Source organism: Syngnathus floridae, chromosome 6, assembly GCF_059516105.1.
Source record: "Syngnathus floridae isolate MCC-2025c chromosome 6, RoL_Sflo_1.0, whole genome shotgun sequence".
Classification (NCBI taxonomy): Eukaryota; Metazoa; Chordata; class Actinopteri; order Syngnathiformes; family Syngnathidae; genus Syngnathus; species Syngnathus floridae.
The window spans coordinates 10554633-10574648 of record NC_142418.1 but is presented as its reverse complement, the minus strand read 5'-3'; the positions used below and the strand labels follow the sequence as shown (position 1 = coordinate 10574648).

At 41.2% G+C, this 20016-nt stretch overlaps 1 protein-coding gene across 2 annotated transcripts in view; it reads left to right on the top strand.

The window, feature by feature from the left end:
* LOC148396494 (uncharacterized) overlaps positions 1-20016 on the top strand; it is a 65284-nt gene that overhangs the window by 27602 nt on the left and 17666 nt on the right. For both annotated transcript variants that reach the window (XM_088379471.1, XM_088379470.1), the window contains exon 2: positions 2898-3107. In XM_088379471.1, the coding sequence (XP_088235597.1) occupies positions 2898-3107 (210 nt within the window). The remainder of the gene's footprint in view (positions 1-2897; positions 3108-20016) is intronic.

The following is a 20016-nucleotide window of genomic DNA, read 5'->3' as shown; positions in this document are numbered from 1 at the left end:
TCATACAATGTTCAGCCATTTTTAAAAGACACGGCAACATACAAATTCCCTGCCTGCCTGCCTGCAAGTGTACAACACTCATTTTCACATTAGCCAGCAAGGATAAAGCAGGGCCTAGGGTCATGCAGAAAGAGCGGCTGGTGTGGCAGTCTGGAGTTGTTTCAACAATAACAGTGCTCTGAAATCAGAGGGATAACAACAACCCCCTTGACTTCTCTCAATGAAGAGATATTTTTCTTGCAGGCCCGTTGGGAAACACTATTGTACTGATGGGTTAAGTTGTCGCATTAAGCCGGTTGTGTACAACATGGAGGTCCATCTTGCATCAATTAAAAGCTCCAAGGCGTCTGGATTTGATTAGGGGTCCTAGCAAAACCAAGTTGATTCCTTTCTTAATGAAAACCACCAGAGAGAGGCTGAGCAGTGCTAAAAAGTGTTTAACAAAGAATAATAGGTGAACAGGGAAGCTCTCATCCTATTACCCCTGCCTTCTACTTCCTTCACATGCCAAAGAGGGCGCCCGACATTGGAGAGCTGCAAGGGGTGATGAGGTGAAGGGTGAAGGAAATCAATCAAACGCTCTTCACTTTTATTCCCGGATGTGTCTCCCTACTCGCTATCTCTACTCTGGAGGACCGTGTTTTCTTTCTTGGGTGCCAAACATTTGCTGTCTGTGGTGATTTGACACTGAACCATTACTTCCTCTCGGCTGCTGCTTACATAGCCAACAACCACATCATTGCTTACTCCTTGACTGCAGGTGGTGTTTTGATTTTTATTATTTACATGTGCACTCCATCTTATGTGACCTTCTCACTCGGTAATTTTATATTGATTTATTGTGACCACAGAAGTTGAATGAAAACAATTAGGCTTTATCATTCATTCCCCATAGTGTGAAATAGCAAGTGGGAAAATGATGACGTCAATAATGACAGTATAAAGGTCCATCGCTCTGCTCCTGCATTCATCACAAAATATTACAATAAGGTTCCTACAAGTGCGCTGGTCACCAAGAGTGCAGGAATGTGACTGGTGCTATAAACAGGCAAAAACATTTAGATGGGAAAGACTTACACCATCATAACACAGGGCGTTTCTAAAGACTTTGACTGATCTAATGTGCGACTCAGCTGGTGACGCAGCTTTCACCTTCTTTCATCTGAGGCATTTGCTTATCTTTGTCTATCCCTCAATGCGTCATCTCTGTGATCAGGTCCTCTATGGGGCAGCTTATCTGTGTGTCATCCTCCTTCGATTCAAAGCAGAGGAAACCTTGCAGAGGCCAACAGTAAACCATAACCAAATGGACTGGTTGTGTCTGATAAAGACATTCGCATGCAACACTTCTATTGAGGAGGTGCTTGTAAAAAACTGTTGAGCTTTGTAAATTAATTAATTGGTCTTCTTTATATCAGGTACATAGATCTAATGTTATGGCTAGTATTTATTAGTCTGTGCTAAAATAAGCTTTAAAGATTCCAGATTTGTGCAGACAATATTAAATCATGGATCCTGCTCTCCAACATGTGCTTTATGAGTAAAAATTAAGTAAATATCATACCAAATGTGCTCTGTTGTCAAAAAAAAGAGCAGAAATATACATGCGGCACCAGGGCCTGTAAAAGTCCTCTGTCCATAGCATGCATGCATACGTATATACAAACATACCAAAGGTGTTACTGATAAGTGATCTATTGCATTATTTGGGTGGGCAACAATTTTAATTTTATTTTTCCTGAATAGTGTATTAGCCGTGGTTTAATTTTAAGAACAGGGGTGGGAGATAATAAAATAGAGAGAATACAGCATCCAATTTCTGTAGGTGAGTCCAGAGTCCTTACCCCATAAAAAATAAAAGAAAATATTTATTTTTCAAGATGAGTATCTGTGTTATGAAAGAGAGAGAAATATTTGTGAGCAGATTTTGGTTTGGCTCATCAGTAGAGTACAATAAAAGAGAATGGGGCTGAAGGTGCCTATTGTTTTTAATGAGCCATCTATACATGCTGAAAGATTTACCCACCTAGATAAATAAAATGAATCGTGTTAGCCTTCAGTAAAATGATTTTATACCCAACAAGCCAACTCCAGTGACGAACAACAAATCTGCTACAGGTAGTCTGAAACTGGCTAATTACATCACCAAGTGAGCTGGTAAATTAAAAGAAACGTAAAAACTAAACGGTGAAACTATACAAGACAACTTATTAGAACCAGAGGCAAGAATGTACAAGATATTAAGGTATTAACCATTTTATTTAGATTGCTGTGTGCAGCAAGGTACAAGCAGGTTTAGCTGTCCACGTGACCTGATCTGTACCGCATTATGTAAGTGTCCTCATGGTATGCTGATGTAAAGGAGCAGCACTAAGAACGCCCACACCTTCAAAATGGCCAACACTCGCCAAAAAAACGTAAAGAAATAACGGCTTATCTCATGTACGTACGTACACACGCACATACATACATACGTACACACGTACACACGTACACACACACACACACGCACAAGCCTCACTCGAGAAAAAGTGTCTTCCAAGACTGACGAAGATGACACTATAGTTTACGCACCATTTGTGACAAATAGTTGCTTTTCGGCCAAAAATTCTACAATTACAGACTGTGAAGTCTTGTGACATAACTACTTCTATAATTCAGTCCTTATTTTGTGTCTGAACTTTCTCCAGCTACCACCCTCATAGTACAGGTTTTACGACCACACCATTCATTGCTTTAAGGCTAAACATAAATCTGACTGCTTTATCGGACTCACAGTGTAGCAAGAAGAGGAACGCTGCTAGAATCCCTGGAGGAATAAATAATCAAGACAAATCGTTGGGCAAAGGTATGTTAACGGGTTTTTGGATGTTTTTTTCATTTTCCCCTTTTTGCAGACGAGTAACAACGGGTTGTACTGGAAGAATAAAGAATTGATTCGGCATGCAGGAGAGGGCCGTTGGGCTCCAGGGGACGGGAGAAAGGTTCCTGATGAAATATTGAAGAAGACTAGAGATGTGACCATGTCCGCGATGTCCTGCCTCCACTGTTCCTGCAACAGCCAACAATTTGTGTACTCTGTAGAGGAATTCAGCTTGAGAACTAAGGTGAGCGGGTTCCTGAGAGGCATTGTCCAAGTCAGTGTCCAATAGCACATGGCTATCTGTATTTTTAACAGTGGGTGTGTAGAAAATCTGAATTTAATCCAGAGAAGGGAGGTGTGAGGAACTGAAAACGTAACTCGATGCATACCTGCAATGCATATGAAATAAGATGGATGGATGGATGGATGGATGGATGGATGGATGGATGGATGGATGGACGGACGGACGGACGGACGGACGGACGGACGGACGGACGGATGGATGGATGGATGGACGGACGGACGGACGATAGAAAAATAAAGTGCAGTAATTGAGTTAGAGAATTTCAGATTAAGAGAATGGTAGTTCAGATTAACATAAAAATTCAATTAGGACATTATTATCCCATTTGTTTTTTGCTTGAATTGTAGCACAAACCCAATTCAAAGACATTCACATGCACACGGAGGGACCTTGAGCACCATAATTGTCTGTAATTGCTTGTGAAGGTCCCCTGATCAAGGTTGGCGCATGCAATGGCACGAACTGGGAAAGGAGAATCAGAGGCAGCAAAGGCAGGCAGATGAAACACACACAGGGATAGAGAATGTATTTGTTTTGGTCATTAGGAACTCATGGTGACCCAGTGAGCCACGACATTATATCAGCAGCAAGGCCAAGCCTCTTGCAAGCTGTGTTAACTGTATTAGTGTTTGCAGGGCCAATTGGCCTGCCCTGCTGTACCCTATTTCCTAGAATCACAACAATCGCTTGCACGCATTGCCTCACCCCAGCAAACAGGAGACAAGTGGACACCGGATGCTCATAATTTGTATTTAGTGTGAAAGCAAAACAATGTTGATTCACTGCAGGGTCATAATTAGTCAAATGGTCTCAACTTTGTAAAATGATTAACAGTTGATTGTTGTGTGACTTGACTTAGCGTGTGCAATGAAGGGTCTTATGTTACTTGTGTGTTAACAAGGTCACTGTGAGGTTGAATAATCGCTTTTTTGTCTTCCCAAGCAAACAGAAGTTTTTCTGGCCATAAACTATGATAGACAGCTTTGGAGTAATAATTTCCTTTTACCCCATGTGTCTATCTCACATTCATTCAACTTTTGAAATCGAGTTAGTCAAGGATCGTCCCCACAAAGGATTTGCTCTGCCCTTTCATCCTGCACCGGATAAGCGATATTGGTGCTATAGTATCTTTTGATCCTCCCGATTTAGGATTGCTGGTGAGCTGGACTCTAAATAAACACAGAAGGAAAGTGATAGACGACAGTGGTCGAAGGGGCTTGGGACTGACACTTGTTGTAATCCAGAGAATGCATCAAGCCGGGTTGATTTTGGGTTTGCAGATAAAAACACAAAACCAAACAAAATTCCTTCAACCTGTTTGGATAATGCTTGTCACTAGTGCAGATGCCCCAAGCACATTATTTACCCATAATGTTCAATTAAAAAAAGTGGAAATTGTTTTTTAAATTCAGTGGAGTGCTTTCAGTAGAATGTTGACCCTCTGTCCTCTGTTGTGCTAAAACCAGCTAGTCAAAATGAAACATTCAAGTCTATATTCCACGTGAGGCCAGGCAATGCTAGCCATGGTATGTATGGGCGAGATGAGGCTCAATTGGCAGCTCCTAACCGGTCGTATGACCAGGGATTGAATTTCTGTTGTTTGGCAGAGAATGCAATCTCTCACAGATTTACGACAAGATTTTCCAGCCTTGGAGCCCTTTTACTTCACAGTAGAAAGTAGATGACCAGGATGTACGATTCCTGTTCCGATAGGATGAGCACAAAGTAAAATGATTGCGACAAAAGTACACTACTACAAAGTAAAAGAAAACTAATAAGTCTTGAGGTGTCGCAACTCACTTATGAAGCAGGAAAAAGCCCTCTTTCATTTTTGCTCTTGTGTGCCAGTTAAGGAAGTTTATGTTACTTAAAAATTTGATAAAGGTTTTAAGATGACAACATCTCATCTAAGAGAAAAATATTCTAAATCTGAACAAATCAAAAGTCAACGGGTATCCTGGAATATGTTCATCTTTGTGATTCCATTGTAGTCTATTGTAGGACATTCAAGTAAAAGAGTGCTTTAACCTTGAGTTGAATCAGGTATACCATTCACATATTCCCAAAAGATTCAAACAAATAAATAACCAACATGTGAGCTCTGTAACTGTATGACCGAACATAGAGTCAAAACCTTGCCGGGGCAATTATTACATGTATATCTTTGGCTGTTGTCCTTAGTTGCTTGAACCGGGGCTCTGTGGCCATGTTTATATTGTGAAAGCTGAGTGTGGAAAGCCTATAGGCGCTGAAAACACCTCCAAGCCAGCAGTAGCACTTTGACAAAGGAGGTCAGTGCCAAGTCAGGTGAAGTTTATTTTCTCTTTCTATGTCTCCCTTTCATCAGTGTTCGCGCCATAGCAGATACTATCCCAACATTGCTTATTTATTCACAGAACCCTACCTCTCCACAGCTCTCATTCAGCACCTAATGTCCATAACGCCTAGAGTAATTGTTGTCTTCCTCTGTCCCTGAAATCTTAGCACTTCACAAGACTAAGATCCTCTGTCCTCTTGTTTATTTTCAAAGGACTCAACTCAGGACAAATACCCCAAGGTCAACTTCGACAGGCTAGCAGTCCTGTGTTCACCTCCAAAATGCCCCCAAAATCTGTTGAGCTGACAAATTTGTTCCAGTTGCATGAGGAGGTGGGAAGAATTTGACCATGTGTGAGAGAGGGAAAGGTTCTGGTAGCGAGACTGGGGCTTACAGCAGGGATTTCTCGGCTTCATTCGGCTCTTCCTCGCTTCAAAGGCTGGGAGGAAAGGTTCTGTGAAATCATACAATAACAGCGAATCTAACCACCCTTTCAAAACACAACTGGACTCAACACGATAGGTGGGAACAAGGCAAGAGGAAAGGATGGTGTTACACTGCAGATACAAGAAAAGCAAGGAATACTGCACATATGACTGACTGGCTTTGGGGCTGAGTAGACATAGGAAGGGAGTATGCAAACATTCTCACACCTATTAAAAATCAAACCGCCTTTTGTAAAATTCGATGACTGGATTATTATCTTTGCGTAGAGCAAGAAAATGATGTGTCAGTGATCGTGCTCCATCTGATACGCCACAAAAGGAGTCAAGCTGAAGCTTGGGAGACATACTGTAAAAAAATTTGTCTGTCTCCCAAAGAGAAATATGTTGTGCAATGCTGGTCAAGCTCCAACTTGACTCTTGGACACATTGTTCTCTTCTATTTAATGGAACAGGTCCAAAAAATCCATTCCAGGATGTTGCCATCATAAAACCTTTATTGACCACAGTGATTAGGAACAATAACAGTCTTTGCAAACCATCTTAAAAGTTGTTTAACCACTCTTACAGCTGAAACGAAAACAATAAAATTCTATTAACGTTAATGTTAAAGGTGTGTGATTTGTCTCCCCATGTATATTACACATCAATTGTCTGATAAGCAGCAACTATGTCACATCTCTGGGAAGAGAATACAGATCTTGTGTCAGAACCTCTCTCATGGACAATGGAAATTGACCTGCAACCAGAGAAACCCCACACATACATGGGAAGAATATGCAATTTTCATACAAATCAAAAAGGACAAAGAAAAAAATATATACCAATTGCCCATTGTATTTTGATGCACAATCAACTGAGGTTTTGCTAAGGTCATGCTGGGTTTAAATGCCATTTATTTCCAAATGTTGGGTTTCTTCTGAACATATAGCTGCTCCAAAACACCACCAAATATTAAAACATGGCATGCAAATGGTCCTCAACAGTCAGCATTCCAACACACACAAATTGAGAAGACCTTTTATGAGATTATATCGAACAGAATACAATACAATAGAATAGAATAGAATACAATACAATACAATACAATAAAATACAATACATCTTTATTTGATGCTTTCATGTTGACATGTTTTTGAGGTTTTCCAATATTTACCATTGTATATGCGGGAATGTGGGACATGACAGTATAACTCACAGCACAGCAGTATTGGACTTTACACTGGGGTAACCCATGCTGTAAATGTATGACCTCATCTAAGTGAAGGTTTTATGGTTCCCTCTTCAATGGTGGCTTTTCACACGAGGAGGCATTATGGGGGATGCCACAGTGTCGGGTTGCCCTTCCTCTGCCGTGGAAAAAGGTGCATTTCACCGCAGATTCGCAACACATGGAAACCATCAGCTAGGGCTGGAGGCTTGCGTTAGGGGTATTGGGAACGGGAGCTCGCAAGCTCATACACACATATGCACGCTATGAAGTAGATAAATCAAGGATAGCAGTAAGACTCGTTGACTACAAGCAGTTTGTTTGTCTGAGCAAGTGTGTTGGATGTCTTTGAATCCTGTTCCTTTTAGTCTCTCTTTGACGTCTAAATCATCCACATGGCCCTTCACTGAATGTAACTCAGACGATGATGACTAGATCCGTCCCTTGCGGTGGGCTATTATCTGTTTTACAGATATGCTGCAAGTCACCCCGTAAATAGGTCAGTGTTGTGATGTGTGATGTATCAAGTGCGCTTTTCCAACTTGGAAATGTCCTCTCTAATGAGCCTGGTGATTTTTGGAGCTCTTTTCCAATAAAGCCGCTTGTGCCTCTCCAATCCTTGCATGACAAAAACAAAAGCTGCTTGTCCTTTGGTGGACTGGTGTGGGAGTGACTGGGAGTCCAGTACAACAATTCCGACGTAAATGCTTCCTGTATCCTCGATTAAATATGCTCAAAAACTTGAAGGTGCGCGTCCAAAATGTGGCCAGTTTGAAGCAGGTAAAAATACATTATTGGTTGGTCCTTTTTGTGTCAAGCATTCATCTGAGAGATAGAACTGCAAACCTATGAAGACCAATAACATGAGTACCTGTCAAGTCAGTTTGATTTATAAAGCACCAATCCTCAACAGACATTATCTCAAGGCACATTAAATATGGAACAGGTCTAGAGCCACATTCCTCACACATGTGAAAGACAACCAATTCAACCTCACATGAGGAACCACTAGGTGACAGAAGCAACAAAAAACTGTGGGTTTTGCCTTTTTGGTTTGAGTTTCCTCCCTTGAAATGCTTTGAAAGCACATGTGAAAGTCGGAGTGGGGGGGCTCAGTGGGTTTATTGTTCTTCTTATCATGGTTGCATACACGGGTTTAAAATTTGAAAGGCATCCAATGTAGGCATGATGCATTTTGAAGTGGTCTTTGGCCATTGAATAAGGTTTTGTCACTCCGTTTATTTGCCAGAATGTCCACCGTTGCTTGTGACAGAGAAGATGATGATGCTGGAAAATCTGTGTTTTTCTTTTGATAGTTTGTGTTTTGGTTTTTCCTCAACCTCACATCAGTTAATCAGTGACACACATGTGTGCAGGGCTCCCCGGAGCCTTTAGTTCAACAGACTGTGCAAAGAATTTCCAGATTTCACTCTGATTTGCATGGAAATATTGACAAAAACAATGAAAGTGTTGCATGATTCGTTGTGAAATACTTTGTTGTCCTAATTGCAAATACAACACGTCAGAATGTTGGGTGGCCTTACGTAAAGAAGTCAAAATGTTAAAAGTGATGTGGAGGCATCGATTCTTATCAGATGAAACACATGGCGCCTTAATCGTAATGTGAATACCAGTGCAGCATATTGAAACAACATTCATCACACTTGATTTGATGAGGTTGGATATTAAGGAGGTTCAAAGGTTCAAGTGGCGCATTCATAAAAGAGCATCACGCTTGTCAGACCTGTTGGCTCTTATTAGAGGAATTATCATTATGCTGAGTGTGAGAAAACACGTCATAAACACTGGAGCTCAAGGAATGGACCCGAATAAGCCTTGGTTCTGCATGATTGACCCAGGTCAGAGGAACATGTTTGAAGTTAACGGTGGGATAATGTGACGTGGAAGGACCCTGTAATAATGACACACGACATGCATGGCGACATTAACCTTTGGTGCCTGTGAGGAATGCACTTACCAGCAATGCCCATGATGCCCAAGTGGGTGCCACCCCGTGGCTAAGCCTCTGCTCTGTGAAGAGACGTGATGATTGGAACTGTGCAGCGTCGCCTAAAGGTCACAAAAGCATGTGATTTATGTTCCCTTTACAGATTTACAGTCCCTTTCCCCAATCACCTTTGGTCCTTCAGTTTCTCTTCTCATTTCATCTCCAACCTCACTGTGATGCAACCCCACCCCAATAGATCCGAATTGAGCATCTTCAGTGACATGAGCAGGCAGCATTGAATACAGCATGCCTGTGTCTTGTGGATCCCGCCTCATAGTGGACCATTCATTTCATTCACTGACACATTAACCTCTAAATGAGCTCTGGGTGCGAGACCTTAATCTACCTTTGGCCACACAGACTTTTAATCCCCCCCCCCCCCACACACACACACACACACACACGGCTGATGAAAGGCATCCAAGGGGTCAAGGAGCAGAGTTTGACCATTAGTGCTGCCGACAGTGAACTAATTTAAGTTCAGGCTCAGTAATACTTGCATTGTGTGTTTGTCTTTTGTGTATGTATTATTGTATTCACATGGGTGAAGGGAGAAAATCTTTAGATTTTAATGGCCAATTATTGACCCAATTTAGGTGAAAAAGCACTAAAACCTATTTAGAAGTACAATATTGTATGACAATATTTTGATCCATTTACAAATTTTTTGCTTTTGTGATTCCATTCCATTTCAGAGCCCTATACCAACCCATGATACACATTAGTTTTTAAATTTATCTTCTCACGCTGCCAGACAGGAAACAACATTTTGTCCATTGATCATCATCTTTTATTATGAAAACTTTGCTTTCCAACTAGAAGAGAGGAGTTAAGGAATTCACATGTATAAGATGCTGGAAGCACTTGTAGTGTTACAATCAATGGATTTTTTTTTTTTTTAGGAGGGGGTTAATCCTCATTGAAACAGGGAGCTCCTTTTATGTCAGGATGCCAAAGTGACCCTCAGTGATCTTTTGTCCTCCTTCATTGAGCCGTCGCTTTAACCATTAGCCTACGTTAACAATGGCCACGCACGAAGAGGTGGAGAGTAGTGTTCCGAAGGCTCCAACAATCCTCCAGGGTCTGGGGAGCTCCATCCTTACTACCCAAACTGGCACATGATGAATCAAAACAGGGCAAGAGGAAAGGGAGCAGGAGGGAGAAAGCTGCAAAAAGCATGAAAAAAATAAATAATGGGGAAATACAGAAAAATACCAGAACACCAGTCAGCATGGCGGATAAAAGCTGCTATTAAGATAAGGCCAGTTCAAATATGTTTTGATCGTGTCACATGACTAACTTTGCCAACTCACAACCACAGATGTGTCCAGATGTTTAAGACATTCATGCTCCAAACAATAAAAGACAGGACTACTAACATCTCATTGGTTGTGTTTGGCATGCAAGCCTCATTTGCCCAAATGATGCAAATATAATGAAACATACAGATGGATGAGATATATGCAAGTTTGCAAACTGTAAAACAAAAATACATTCAGTATTCACGTGTATGTGTTTGCCAAAAATCCAATCAAACAAAAGCCATTTCTTAGTGTGTGTGTGTGTGTGTGTGTGTGTGTGTGTGTGTGTGTCTACACTTGAAAAACACATTCTCGCTGAACCCCTGTCATACTCTTCCAACATATGCTATGAGTTTGGCATGTGTCCCGAGAAGCCCTGCCACATGACTCAGAGCCCAGACAGCCCAAAACAATCAAACAATCCAGACGCTGAATTGCATTCAAGCACTGTACTCATTTGAAATTGGATATGAGGTGTATTGAGGGATATGCGTTGTTCTGCCTATCCCATAATGCATTGCTGGCGGACATATTGAAAGGCTTGCCCTGCAAACATAGTCTCGTTTGCCATTGGTCATGATTTGTACGTGTGCCATTGTTGGCTGTAATAGTTGTGGGTAAAAGGGTGGGAAAGGTTTCTTTGAATTCCCGAAAATCATTACAAACCAAAGGTTTGACGCTCACCCAAAAGAAAACCGAATCATCACCAGGAGCTAAGCTGTTGCTACGGTTGCGAGCCACAAACATCACCGTCGGTCAGCAGTCTGAAGAGAGCATTTGCATGAATGCATACATGCATGCCGTTGCTTCCCGTGTCTTTGTTTGTATTTAGTCTAAGTATACAACACCCTGGATTGTTCTCTGCGTGGTGTTTGAAGGTTCATGATTTACCGTAGCATGGTTGACTGGTTAGCCTGCCACCCTCTCAGACCAGAGGTTGTGGGTTTGATTCCTGTGTGGGACTTGTATGTTCTGCCCATGCCTGCGTGGGTTCCTTCCGGGATCTCCGGTTTCCTCCCACTTTCCAAAAACATGCATGGTAGGCCAATTGACCACTCCAAATTACCCATAGGTGTGATTGTGAATGCAAATTGTTTTTCGTGTGTGTGTGTATATTTGTGGGTTAAGGGGACAGGTTCATCTGTTTTTGTTGACTACAGTAATAGCTTTTGGGATGAAGCTGTCCCTGAGTCCGCTTGTCCTTGTTTTGTGTGACCTGTACCTTCGGCCCGACGGTAACAGGTTAAACAGGTGATTACCGGGTTGGTAGGAGTCCTTGATGATGTTGCCAGCTCTGGTCAGTCAGCGAGAGCTGTGATCTGGGCTGTGCAGAAGATTAGTTTGTTTAATTGATTGTTTTACATGGCAGTTTTGAATGGAACAACAGCTTGGATATACAAATGAACAACTTCTAGTTAAAACATTTAGCCTTTTTTACAAATGGTTGTCAAGTGTCCTACCATAACAGATTGTCATGAATGCATACAAACACGCCAAGTTCATTTGCCTCCAACATAGCATTGAGATTATCGTGAAACTGACTGCCAATGACTTACTGGTAGCGTAACACTATTGTGCACAGCCTTGTACATCTATCTACACATGTATATATAAATAGACAAGATCGATATAAATCATTTTGGGCATTACTTACTTTTGAGTGAACAATCCAGTCTTGCTGTTGGAATTTTATCCAAATCGCCAATCAACTGCAATATTCAATCATTATAATGAACCAAAAAAAAGTCTTCTCTGAATACTTTTCTGTCGTACTAAACCCAAATATTCTGTATGAAATGGTAAGCCCACAGAAAAAAAAATATGTATCGCTTATTCTTACTCATTATATCAAACATTTTATCAATAATTTACACATTGAAATCCAGAAAATTATTTATATTCACAGCGGTTGTCCAAAAATGGAGGAAATTTAAGAGAATCAGAGGAAAACATTGTCAAAATCACAAACAAGAATCCAGTATGTGAATTGTCTTATCTCCCATGTTTGTTTTTCTTTTCAGCTTTTTATCTGGATTTTCTGTGTTTGTACACCCTCTAATGTGCATTAGTTGAAAATATCAAGGTGCTCAAGTTGAGTGTTAAATCAAGTTAAGGGTTTAAAAAAAAGTGAAGCCCATACTGTCTAATAGTCTTCCAATTTATAATCAGATTTTCGATAAAACTTCACAAGAGCATATTTCAATATAACATACCATACAAAATTAATTTTGGTTTTGTTCTGGAAGTGGGACACAAAGTTACCTTGGACTCTAAAGTCGCATTTCCATTGTACGGGTTCCAAGACGGCCTTGCTCTCTCCTGAGTGGTTGATTTTCCGTAACACTTTCCATGCGGTTACAATGAAACCGCTTTTCACAATCTCTTTTGAAGCGGTTCTAAAACGCAGGCCAAGCAGGGCCATGACGTAACTCTCGTTTAATTGGTTTCTTATTTGATGTGGCAAAAACCTTCGCTACACACACCCATTTTTAGATCCTATATAAAATAGTAAATATAATTAAATATTGTTGTTAAAAAAACAATATGCAGTATGTGGACAGTATATCTTTGATTTCTCTCTCTCTCTCTCTCTTGAATCAGGGAATGGAAATTGTTTTTTTTTTGTCGGAGTGAAAGTCTGTGCATTTGATGGGCTGTGATTTACGACATTGCTACATCAAAATCAGTGACCAAGACTCGCCACTCGCAAAATCTCACAGCAGAACCCCGCATGCTGTGACTGTGCACTCTTCAGTGGAGGCTTGCACAGTTCAGGTGATGGCGTCCAGATTGACTGATGCCTGTTATAATGAAAAAAACAACCAAGGCCAGGCAGGTCCAAGCAAGGCTGATGCCGTGTGGTGCCAATCCGTTCTGGAACCTAGTTTAGATTAGATTAGATTAGATTAGATTAGATTAGATTAGATTAGATTAGATTAGATTAGATAGAATTTTATTCATCCCACAGTGGGGAAATTTTAAAAAGCGGCATAATAGAGACAGAAACAAACTCTTATTGGAATCCTTCTTACAGTGGACCATTGGTGGAATTAAAGACCAGACAAGAAGCAGTTCTTTTTAACCGCTGTGGTTGATAGCTGTTTTGAAAGTTATCAGCCAATCTGATGCACATCTGTTTTAAATTTAGTCAAGTTTGCCATCTCAACTCAAGCTGCTCGAGTATGCCTTTTGGTGGTCGTAGCTGACGTGACCATGGGGAATGACGTCGGCGAGACAGCAGACAAGAGCAGTAGGACTCCAATTTCCAACTACGGTACGTGTCGAGACTGTTTTTGACAAAACGCTGGCGCTGTAATTGGATATATCGCTGTTTGCTTCCTGTTTCCAGCCATAAGCTTTATGTCTCCAATCGCAAGTGACGTCATTGTGGTCAGTTCTTAACAACATGATGAAAAGTGCGTAACACTCCAGGAAGTAGCAACTTTCACCAAATCCACAATCTTTCCTTGCCTTAATTCAAGCCATGGTTTGCCCTCAAATGATATTTTGCTAAATCAAGATGTTTTTTGTGCCTGCTTCGCTAATAAACCACATCATAAAACGTCACTATAATTTAAGGCACATTGCAAAACTAAAACTGTCTAACATTGAATTGAACTTTTGAACAACCCTAGTGGCTACTATTTAAGTTTGATAACAATGCCGACACCAATCACAGTGGCTGGGTCAGTCTCTGAAGTCCCCTCCCTTGCTTATTTGATGAAAAATGAATGTATTTCACCAGATGTCAAACAGGGTGAGTTTGAGTCTTTCGCAATTCAAACCTCTTGTGCATCAGAACTTTCTCTCTCGTTGCCTCGCATACAAACACATACACCACACCTTCCCTTGGGATCTCCCTGGAATGTTTTCAATTACGCGCCCTCTGACTATCCTCTCTTCTGCTGCAGATTCCTCTCAATCTGTAATGCGGGCAAAAGATAAGTCGCCATAATGTACATGGAGAGACGAAGATCAGAATTACAGGAGGACCATGTGATAATGGCACCTTCCAAATTGAAAATGCACAAAGGAGATGGGTTGTTTCCTTTTAGAGCAGTGCCACAGGTTGTGATAACGCTACGTTCAAATCTCAGACCTTTGTATGCTTTTCTGACAAACAATCGGAAAGAACCTTAAATGTGTGTGCTCAACCAAAAAAAAACAAGACGCATATACAGAACATATAGTGAAGGAGGGTAGTTGGTTTTATCTGGTAACTTAGTTGATGGGTTTGTAAATGTTTTTGTTGATGTGGTAAAACATTGAGGCAAATGCGTCCCAACAAACCATTTGAACAAACGCGTGCTTCTCTAATTGGTTGCAGGAACAGGAACAGACATTTAGATTACCGACTGAAAAGCAAAATTAAGAACCTGCAGTCAAGAGCCTTGCACTTTCATGACACCTGTGATGGGACAACTGTTATTCATACATTCCAAATAGAATCTCTCCCAACTGAATCACAGGATCTCCAAAAGATCTGTGCTTTCTTCTTCCCCAAAGCAAATCACACCAAACGGGAGAATGAACTAAGTAATGAAATGGAGTAAAGTGTGAAAGTACTCTTTGGCTTTATTGCATTCCACAATAGCTAAGTGGTCAATGTTTGTGTACTACGTCTGAGACATCAAAGATACGTCAACACGCCAAATCTTTAATTGTGCGTTGAGGATCCACGCCTTTACTATAAATCTAATCAACGCCAATGACAGTTACAACTAATCCACTGAACACACATGCTCCACCGCATCGCTTAACTGTCTCAGCAGCTCAACAAAGCGTGGCCTGTCTCCTCACTTGGCTTGCGTTATTGAGCCTTAATGAAAGGTTTTTGAGGACACACCAAGGAAGCCTGCATGTGTGCGTGTGTGTTTGCGTGCCTGCTCAAAGACAAGACTTTTCTCAAGTCGCAGACTGCATTTCTGTGAATGAATCCGCTTTGTTCTACTCTTGGATGTAAATCAACAACTATAATAGCAGTCAGTGTAAATTGTCTGGGAACGAACAAAAAAAACTGTTGACTGAGAAACTGAGAAAAGTCATTTTCTCGGCCAAGTGGAATATCTCAGGTCATTTATTCTGAGTAATAATATTTTTTGGTTTGGAGAGGGCCTCTCAAACGTTTTGGGCAGGAAAATATGTTGTTTCTGTCTTCCCCTCTGCAGATTTATTTCAGTTCTTATTAGTGCAGATCCCACCCTGAGTGACTATTGTACTCTATTGTGCTCTCTGTAATCCTCAAAGACCTAACTGAAGGGTTGTAGTCTGGAAGAACATCTCATTCTGCCTCATTCACAGGCCCTTGTAATGAACTCTCCTTTGATGGGTGAGTTAATTAGAAATGGTAAGTTATTTAAAAGAAGCTTGGTGGTGGTTGGTGGGATGAGTTACTCGTAAAAGTACACGCTGTACCGACTGCTTCGTGGCGAGGCCTCCTCCTCTAGACCTCCTCTCTTTGCATTTCTGGCCTTACATGGCCCAGCCCATCCCTCCTCATCTTATTTCATCGATCAGTGGCTAGAACATACCCACACATTGGGCCTCTATCCCACTGAAGTGCGAACAATTGTGATTGTTTTCGAAGGTAGCAAATGTTGCGTTCTCGTCAGGATTCCTTCAAAGTCGCAAATGTTCGGCAAACGTTCACCAGACGTTTACCTGTGCTGTAATCTTCTTTTTGCAAGAGAAATTTGAGCATGTTCAAAATTTCCATGCAACATGTTAAAAAAAACACTGTTCGGCGAAGTTTTCTGACCTTGAACGAACCCTGACAAACCCCGGCATGATCACGCATTTTGCTACTTTTCCCAGCAGTCGAAAATGTTTGACTCTTGGAAGGCTAGGTGGTTAACTCTTCACATTGTGTGGTGAAATATGGTCTCATGCATCGTACTAGTGGTGATCCAGAGTTTGGCTGCTGTTCACTCTGTATTTCTTTTGAAATATTTCAAATTAAAAGCCTTCTAGACAGGAAATGCAAGTAACTCCAACCGCTGTGATGGATTTAATAATAAATAGGTTGAGGTTTAAATTACAGAAACAATAAGTGTTTTGTGAAGTAATATTTCCAATACAAATTTAAGGCATCATTTCCACGTGTATGCTTATTTAGTTATTCATGTCGTAACAACTTTGTTATTGTTTGTATGATGCATAATTCTGGATTCAGGACACCGTGTTTTTGGGAAATTGAAATAAAATAAAAAAATCTGGGAAATAGTCATACTTACGGAAAACAATCAAAAATTGTTGAGCAACTCTGTTGTCCTGCATGCATGCCAGCTAGATTAGTGGCACTTGACTTGTGTCACTTGAATCGTTCTTTCAAACTATTGGTAAATGGACTCGACTAAGTTGCGGCAGGGTGATTGCTTCAAGTCCCATGTCCATCCTATTGTCTCACTCTGTGAGACAGAACAGGAAATTCTACCTCAAATATTCCTACATGTAGTCACGGTCATCTAAATGCCCCACCGACACTGCGCCAGCTGATTTAAACAAGGTCTATCGCTGCACTCCCGGTCGACGCATTTTTTGTTTTTTCCTGACAACAGCTGTTGAAATCCTAAAGTCTTACTGGCAACATAAGGTGAACTGCCCTGCAAATAACTAACCATATTAGGGTCACACTGATCTGGATTTGTGTAGACTGAAGACTGAGTCAAAGAAGCAAAAAGAAACTAAATGGAATGTCCGTCCGTCCGTCCGTCCGTCCATCCATCCATCCATCCATCCATCCATCCATCCATCCATCCATCCATCCATCCATCCATCCATCCAGCCAGCCATCCATCCATCCATCCATCCATCCATCCATCCATCCATCCATCCATCCATCCATCCATCCATCCATCCATCCATCCATCCATCCATCCATCCATCCATCCATCCATCCAGCCATCCATCCATCCATCCATCCAGCCATCCATTCTTCTGTCCCCTAATGCTGTAACACTATGAAATAGTAATAATTTCCGTTGCTGTGTTACTCAAATCTCTTAACTGGTTCTCTCTTCAAGTACTACAATCACATCCTTCTCACCTCTGACTTTTCAACTATTGTTGACATTGCTGTGTTAGCGTTAGTTATTTTCAAGCCTTGACAGCAATGACAACGGCAAAGACAATGAGGCTTTGCAGCTAAAATAATGACATTTAAGTCCTGTTTTGGTGTACTGTATATTTAGAGGCTTGGTCAGATCTGGTCAGTTCCAGTTGGTTTTCGTGGGGTCACTTGTGTGTTGTTCTCTTGCCAGAGACTGCAGAGAGAACAGATGCTGGTCAGAGTGAATCACGCAAAGCTGAACATGCCGCATGTCTGGAATACAATGACCACTTAGTCCAGACACAATAGCCACACATAAACACGCCAAATTTATCAACTCATTGGCGGCACTTGCATGTAGCACCCGCTGGTGTATGACGCGCGCTAACAAATGAACAAAAAGGCTATCCTATCATCTCATCATGATTATGACATTCACAGATTCCAGACGTGCATCGGTTTGTCTGAATCACCTTCCCCAACTCCAAATAATATGTCATTCTTTCTGTCTGCACTTCTCTACCCCCTCTATGTTTTCCTTTCCTGGAAGCTCATTTAGAGTCTTGGCCAGACGACAGTGAATCAGTAAGACGCTTAGCCATAAGATAAATGCCAAGCCATAATGATGTTTTTGTTGTTCAAATGTTACTCGTGCTGGAGGTGTGGGGGTGTTGAATGGTCAGAGGGAGGCGTCACCCTTTGGGGGCCTCACGGGTTGTGTAAGACATTTCCAACGCCACAAGGAACATTTCACACATTGGTTATAAAACGCATATACGTAGTCACTCGCGCCCTGAAAGAGACATACAACCACGATTACTAATACGCTGCTACTCATCTGTTTTCCGTTCTCACGCATTTGTACTTTCACGTACACACGGACACATGTGCACACTCATACGATAGCCTGATTATACACAGAAGTTGCTAAGGTCATTTCCGAGAGGCTATTTACACTTGTATTTATTTGTCTTTTTCTTCAAAAATTCGATTTATGTCTCAGACTTACTGGAATCGCACATCGACGTGTGCCAGGGAAAGCATTTGGGTCCACTTTAATAATGATATGAGGCCAGACAGACTGGGAGATGAAAGGAATCCTGAGGAAACAAACAGAACACAATGAAATGCCATCATACTGATGTGAATGGGAAGCGGGACGTGGAGGAAGAATAGATGAAGGAAAAAGGAGAGGAAGGAACAAATTTGCTGTAAACTTCTCTGGTAGTAAATCACAACCAAATGGGCCACAGAATGAGTAACTCACTGGTGAAAGTGCAGAGAGATTCTTTGCCATGATGACTGCATGCATGGATGACAGTGAGCTACGTGAGATAATAAACTGAAAAAGATTGCCCATCGCTCTCCAGGAACTGTGGAATTCTCCACTTGGTGCTAGGGCCTTGACAGTAATGTTGTGTATATGAATGTGTTTTGTATACATACAAAACACATTGTGGCTATATGTGTATGTACTACTTCAGAGATTCCACTTTATTTGATATGCTGAAAATAAATGTGTGTGGATGCTAGTGTTCTGTGCAGCTGTCTACTGTGATGAACACGTGCACGCACACACATACACACACACACAAACTCAGTTAAACAGTGCCTGTAGGAGGTCAGAATCCAGCAGTATGTTCTTATTTATAGCCAATAAACCCATGCAATTTAGTGGTTAACTATAACAGCTAATGGGCGAAATCCCTCTTTGTCTTCCTCTTTAATTAAATTTGGAAACCGTCAAAGGGTAATGATGTCATCAGGTGAAGTCACTTCTCTGCACTTTAAAGAAGCGGTTTTGTTATGACACCATACGAAATGATAGGACATTCGAAGAGAGTCTACTTTTTTAAAGTACTGCATAAACAGTCACTTGTTGCTACATTTATATGGAGTGCTCCATTCACAGCCTACAGTAGTCTGCCCACAGTGGCATTGTGGCTAACGGTTATGTTATGTTATTTTTCCCCACTCAGTGAGGACGAGACGGATGCTGGGATCTATGATGGTAACTTCATGCGGCCAGCATTCCATTGTCTGGAAGTCTGCAGCAATAGTTCTGTGTGGGAGGACTTTATTCATAGGAGTCAGGAAATGCACAGCTGAATTAAATTGTTCCATCTGCAAATGGGCTTTAGTATTCTAATGCAACATCTGAGTGCTTTCTTTCCAGTCCAACATGATCTCATTACATGGATCAACAGTTGCTCTAGCACTTCTGTTCCTAAGGGTGATATGGACCGAGCTATTGCAGCTATTCACATTTTGTCAAAGCTGACAGGTCTGTTTCTACTTTGTGTGCAGGAAGGAACTGACAATGAAGTATTTCATTTTGTACGTTTTAATTCCCTAAGCAAATAAAAGTTAACGGGAATTAAATTGTAGAGCTGTGAAACCTGTTCCATAGCATCATAAAGGCAAAGGAAGTTTATCAACTGCCGATGTCTCTTTTTTTTTTTTTTTTTGTAGCGACTCTATGTAACATTATAATGTCTGTCATCATTCAATCAAATCACTTC